General features: G+C 43.5%; 1 protein-coding gene across 1 annotated transcript in view; it reads left to right on the plus strand.

The window, feature by feature from the left end:
• Nucleotides 1–169: 169 nt before the first annotated feature.
• Nucleotides 170–6,277, plus strand: part of LOC106880841 (serine/threonine-protein kinase MRCK beta) — a gene marked incomplete at its 5' end in the record, with an annotated part of 9,270 nt that continues 3,162 nt past the window's right edge. Inside the window, 7 exons of the mRNA XM_014930974.1 lie at nucleotides 170–412; nucleotides 858–914; nucleotides 1,762–1,905; nucleotides 2,951–3,113; nucleotides 4,541–4,626; nucleotides 4,967–5,049; nucleotides 5,757–5,893. Coding sequence (XP_014786460.1) covers nucleotides 170–412; nucleotides 858–914; nucleotides 1,762–1,905; nucleotides 2,951–3,113; nucleotides 4,541–4,626; nucleotides 4,967–5,049; nucleotides 5,757–5,893 — 913 coding nt within the window. The remainder of the gene's footprint in view (nucleotides 413–857; nucleotides 915–1,761; nucleotides 1,906–2,950; nucleotides 3,114–4,540; nucleotides 4,627–4,966; nucleotides 5,050–5,756; nucleotides 5,894–6,277) is intronic.

Raw genomic sequence — 6,277 nt, forward strand, 5'->3', positions numbered from 1 at the left:
TATGTATATATATACATACATATATATGTGTATATGTATATATATACATATATATGTGTATATGTATATATATATATACATATATATATATAGCAACCCCTAGGGAACCTTTCGACCCGTAAATCCAGCGCCTTACCTTTTTACATGTTATAAACCTTCCCTCTTCCAGTACCTGGTCATGGACTACTACTGCGGGGGTGACCTCTTGACCCTTCTGAGCAAGTACGAAGAAAGGCTCCCCGAAGACATGGCGCGATTCTACATCGCCGAGATGGTCTTAGCCATTCACTCTCTGCACATGTTGCGATACGTGCACAGAGACATCAAGCCGGATAATGTACTCCTAGATAAACATGGCCACATCGTGCTAGCGGATTTTGGGTCTTGCCTGAAGTTGCTGTCGGACGGCACGGTAAGTTTGGACCTTACTCTAAAACCTTAACCCTAACCTAACCCTAACTCTAAAACTCTAACCCTGACCCTAAAACCCTAACCCTAACTCTAAAACCCTAACCCTATCCTTAAAACCCTAACCTAACCCTATCCTTAAAACCCTAACCTAACCCTAAAACCCTAACCTAACCCTAAAACCCTAACCTAACCCAACCCTAAAACCTTAACCCTAACCCTATCCCTAAGCCATCCCTAACCCTAACCCTAACTCTAAAACCTTAACCCTAAAACCCTAACCCAACTCTAAAACCTCAACCCTAACCCTATCCCTAACCCTATCCCTAACCCTAACCCTAACCCTAAAACCTTAAAATATTAATTTCTCGATCTGCCCTTGAAAGAGCAAGGTTCCTAATTATCTTAATCCTTTTGCTGTAATTAATCTGAGCTCCTTTATTTTTCAGGTCCAGTCGTCTGTAGCTGTTGGCACCCCAGATTATATCTCCCCAGAAATACTCAGAGTAAGTAAGGGTTAGGGTTCTAAATCTGAATTTTGATCGTGTACGGGGGTTGCCCCATAAGTTCTGTCCGAATTTTGAAGGGCAAAAAAACGAAGGGTCACATGTTAAGTTTAATTCAGGGTTAAGGGGTCGATGTACTGTTGGTTCATCAGAGTGGTTGGTGTTAGGAAGGGCATCCGGTTGTAGAAACCCTGCCAGATCAGATTGGAGCCTGGTGTAGTTATGGTTTTAGGATTAGAGATAGGGTCAGGGTTAGCGTTTTAGGATTTGAGATTGGGTTAAGGTTTTATGGTTAGGGATAGGGTTTTGGTCAGGGTTAGGGTTATAGGGTTCGGGTTTTAGGATTAGGGATAGCGTTAAGGTTTTAGGGTCAGGGTTTGGGTTAGGGTTTTAGGATTAGGGATAGGGTTAGGGTTTTAGGGCCAGGGTTAGGGTTTTAGAGTCACTGTTAGGGTTTTAGAGTTAGGGTAAGGGTTTTATGGTCAGGGTTAGGGTTTTAGAGTCAGGGTTAGGGTTTTATGGCCAGGCTTAGGGTTTTAGAGTTATGGTAAGGGTTTTAGAATCAGGGTTAGGGTTTTATGGTCAGGGATAGGGTTTTAGAGTCAGGGTTAGGGTTTTATGGCCAGGGTTAGGGTTTTAGAGTTAGGGTAAGGGTGTTATGGCCAGGGATAGAATTTTAGAGTCAGGGTTAGGGTTTTAGAGTCAGCTAGGGTTTTAGAGTTAGTGTAAGGGTTTTATGGTCAGGGTGAGGGTTTTATGGTCAGGGCTAGGATTTTAGAATTAGGGACTCATCCCCAAAAATATCCTTTATCCATTCATCCTTTACAAATCCTCTCTTTTGTTTCAGGCAATGGAAGACGGACATGGCCGCTACGGGCCCGAGTGCGACTGGTGGTCCCTTGGCGTTTGTATGTACGAGATGCTTTACGGGGAAACTCCATTTTATGCAGAATCCTTAGTTGAAACCTATGGCAAAATTATGAATCACCAGGTAAATTCTAAATTCCTTATTTCCCTTATTTAGCCCTTGGAAGCCAGACCGCTTCCTGTTTTCCTTGATGCATTCCCTGTCCCCGTAAATTTCTCAAGGGAACAAGCTTCCCCCCTCCCCACATTTCTTGTGCCCTTATTTTTGCTAAGGGATCACACGGTTCCCCACCCACATTTCCTGTGCCCTTATTTTTGCTAAGGGATCACAAGGTTCCCCACCCACATTTCCTGTGCCCTTATATTTCTTAAGGGGACGCAATCTTGTGCCCTTAATTTTGCTAAGGGATCACAGGCTTCCCCACAGACATTTCCTGTCCCCTTATATTTCTCAAGGGATCACAAGGTTCCCCACAGACATTTCCTGTCCCCCTTATATTTCTCAAGGGAACAAGCTTCCCCCTCCCCACATTTCTTGTACCCTTATTTTTGCTAAGGGATCACAAGGGACCACCTACATTCCCTGTTCCCTTATATTTCTTAAGGGGACGCAAGCTTCCCCCACCCACATTTCCTGTCCCCTTATATTTCTTAAGGGGACGCAAGCTTCCCCACCCACATTTCCTGTCCCCTTATATTTCTTAAGGGGACGCAAGATTCCCCCCCACCCACTTTTCCTGTCCCCTCATATTTCTTAAGGGGATGCAAGATTCCCCCCACCCACATTCCCTGTCCCCTCATATTTCTTAAAGGGACGCAAGATTCCCCCACCCACACACACATTTCATCTCCCCTTATGTTTCTCAAGGGATCACAAGGTTCCCCACACACATTTTCTGTCCCCTTATATTTCTCAAGGGATCACAAGGTTCCCCACACACATTTCCTGTCCCCTTATATTTCTCAAGGGATCACAACCTTCTCCACCCACATTTCCTGTGACCCTTATTTTCGTAAAGGCATCACAACCTTCCCCGCCACCCAACACTCCCCCATACAGCCTCTCCGTCCATGGCAGTCCCCCCTTCTGCAAAAAAAAAAAAACCGGCCCTTAAAATCGATTTATATCCTTTACTTTGTGTCTCCCCCTTTTTTTTTTTTTTACACAGAACCGCTTTGAATTCCCCGACGACGGCGACGTGACCCCGGAAGCGAAGGACCTTATGCGACGGCTCATATGCAACGCTGATGACCGGTTCGGCAAAAGGGGTCTCGAGGATTTTCAAACCCATCCCTGGTTCAAAGGAATCGAATGGGAAAACATCCGAAACAGTAAGTGTATATATTCCTTTCGTATTTACCTCAGACCTGTTCTTTTTTTGTTGGGGTTAGGGTTAGGGCCAAAGGGTTTCCAGCCGTGTCTGTTTTTTTTTCCAGAGGTTAAGGTTAGGGTTAAGGTTTTAGCGTTAGGGTTTTAGGGTTAGGATTAGGTTAAGGTTTTAGGGATAGGATTAGGGTTAGGGGGTTAGGGTTAACATTTTAAAGTTAAGGATAGGGTTAAGGTTTTATGGTTACAGTTAGGGTTAGGGTTAACATTTTAAAATTAAGGATAGGGTTAAGGTTTTATGGTTACAGTTAGGGTTAGGGTTAACATTTTAAAGTTAAGGATGGGGTTTTAGGGTTAGGGTTAGGACCAAAGGGTTTCCAGCCGTGTCTGTTTTGCTTCCAGAGGTTAGGGTTAGGGTTAAGGTTTTAGCGTTAGGGTTTTAGGGTTAGGTTAAGGTTTTAGGGATAGGGTTAGGGTTTTAGAGTTAGAGTTAGGGTTAGGGGGTTAGGGTTAACATTTTAAAGTTAAGGATAGGGTTAAGGTTTTATGGTTACAGTTAGGGTTAGGGTTGGGGTTTTAGGGTTAGGGTTAGGGGGTTAGGGTTAACATTTTAAAGTTAAGGATGGGGTTTTAGGGTTAGGGTTAGGACCAAAGGGTTTCCAGCCGTGTCTGTTTTGCTTCTAGAGTTTAGGGTTAGGGTTAGGGTTTTAGGGTTAGGGGTTTAGGGTTAACATTTTAAAGTTAAGGATAGGGTTAAGGTTTTATGGTTAGGGTTGGGGTTTTAGGGTTAAGGTTAAGGTTTTAGCGTTAGAATTAGGTTAGGGTTTTAAGGTTAAGGTTTTAGGGTTAGGGTTAGGTTGGGGTTTTAGGGTTAGGTTAGGGTTTTAGAGTTAGAGTTAGGGTTAACATTTTAAAGTTAAGGATAGGGTTTTAGGGTTAGTGTTAAGGTTTTAGCGTTAGGGTTACGTTAGAGTTAGGGTTAACATTTAAAAGTTAAGGATAGGGTTTTAGGGTTAAGGTTTTAGGGTTAGGTTAGGGTTTTAGAGTTAGGGTTAACATTTTAAAGTTAAGGATAGGGTTTTAAGGTTAAGGTTTCAGAGGTAGGGTTAAGGTTTTATGGTTACAGTTAAGGTTAGAGTTGGGGTTTTAGAGTTAAGGTTTTACGGATAGGTTAGGGTTTTAGGGTTACTGTGAGGGTTAGGGCAAATAGGAACCTTGCTCTTTCAAGGGCAGATCGAGAAATTAATCTTTTAAGGTTTTAGGAATAGGGTTAGGGTTAAGGTTTTAGGGTTGGATTAGGGTTTTAGAGTTAGGGTTAGGGTCACTTGCTATGCAAGTACATATCTCTATGTAATACCATTATTAATACCACGTTCTCTTGCATGACTTATATATTAAACTAAGCCCTTCGTTTTGGGGGGGGGGTTTTCAGTAAAGGCCCAGTATATACCGGAAGTTAGCAGCCCCACTGACACATCGAACTTCGATGTGGATGAGACAGATTTTAGACGACATACGGTGAGTAGATTTTTTCATTGCTAATCTTGGATTATTCTGGGTCAATGGCATTAGGAAGGGCCTCCAGCTGTAGAAACCCTACCAGATCAGATTGGAGCCTGGGGTAGCCATCTGGTTTCACCAGTCCTCAGTCAAATCGTCCAACCCATGCTAGCGTTGGCGTTAGGAAGGGCCTCCAGCTGTAGAAACCCTGCCAGAATCAGATTGGGGCCTGGTGTAGCCATCTGGTTTCACCAGTCCTCAGTCAAATCGTCCAACCCATGCTAGCATGGAAAGCGGACGTTAAACGATGATGATGATGTCTTAAATATAAATCCTCTCTTTTCTCGGTTTCACCCAGGATTCTCAAGCGCCGTCGAGTCACCAAGGAACGTTTCGAGGCCTTCATTTGCCCTTCATTGGGTTCACATTTACTGAAAACAAGTAAGTATATATATATATTATAACCTTATTTAGCATTCGATGTTGGGACTTCGAAGTTTGGTTTTTAGTAAAAACTTACGGTTAACCCCTTTCGGGGTTGATGGGGGGGCCCCTGTTTGGTTTTTATGGAAGAGTGTAGGCGGCGGTGCATGAGTGGCTGTGTGGTAAGTAGCTTGCTTGCCGAGACCACATGGTTCCAGGTTCAGTCCTTTAGGATCAGGGTTAGGGCCTCAGGTTTTGAGTTAGGATTAGGGTTAGGGCCTCAGGTTTTGAGTTAGGGTTAGGGTTTCAGGTTTTGAGTTAGGATTAGGGTTAGGGTTAAGATTTTATGGTTAAGGTTGTAGCAGTTCTGATACTTTTTAATAAGAATCCTAACCCTAATCCACACCAGACCCCATAATGTGTTAGGGTTAGGGTTTTATGGCTAGGGTTAGTATTTTAGGGTTTTAGAGTTAGGGATTTAGGGTAAGGGCTTTAGGATTAGGGTTTTAGGATTTGAATTAGGGATAGGGTTTAAGGATTTGAGTTAGGGTTTAAGGATTTGAGTTAGGGTTAGGGTTTTAGGATTTGAGTTAGGATTAGGGTTTAAGGATTTGAGTTAGGATTAGGGTTTTAGGATTTGAGTTAGGTTTAGGGTTTAAGGATTTGAGTTACCTTTTCCTAGCGACCGTAGAAACCTTTCATTCATTATAATGTTTCCTTTGCAGTTTGCTGTCAGATTTAAACAGCTTGAAAACAGACTTTGACGCGACGGACTCGCCCCAAAATAGCAAGCTCGAGGACCTGGAACAGACCATTGCTGATCTAGAACGAGAGAAGAAGGCCCTAGCAGACAAATTAAAAGGTACGCGATTTCATTTTTGTTTATTGTTTGTCATCGTCATCGTTTAGGGTTTGTTTTCCCCATGCTGGTGTGCGTTAGACGGTTCGACTGAGGGCTGGGGAGCCCCGGAGGGCTGCTGCACCAGGCTCCAGGGGTCCAAGTGTCTTCTACTATAGCCTCGGGGCCGACCAAAGCCTTGTGAGTGGATTTGGTAGATGGAGACAGAAAGAAGCACATCCTATATATATGTGTGTGTGTGTTTGTCCCGCCAACATCGCAAGACAACCGATGCTGGTGTGTTTACGTCCCCCGTGGTTGGTAAGCAAGATACTTACCACACAGCCACTCCTACACCTATATATATATATATATATATATACGATGGGCTTCTTTCAGTTTCCGTCT

Source organism: Octopus bimaculoides, unplaced genomic scaffold, assembly GCF_001194135.2.
Source record: "Octopus bimaculoides isolate UCB-OBI-ISO-001 unplaced genomic scaffold, ASM119413v2 Scaffold_137531, whole genome shotgun sequence".
Taxonomy (NCBI): domain Eukaryota; kingdom Metazoa; phylum Mollusca; class Cephalopoda; order Octopoda; family Octopodidae; genus Octopus; species Octopus bimaculoides.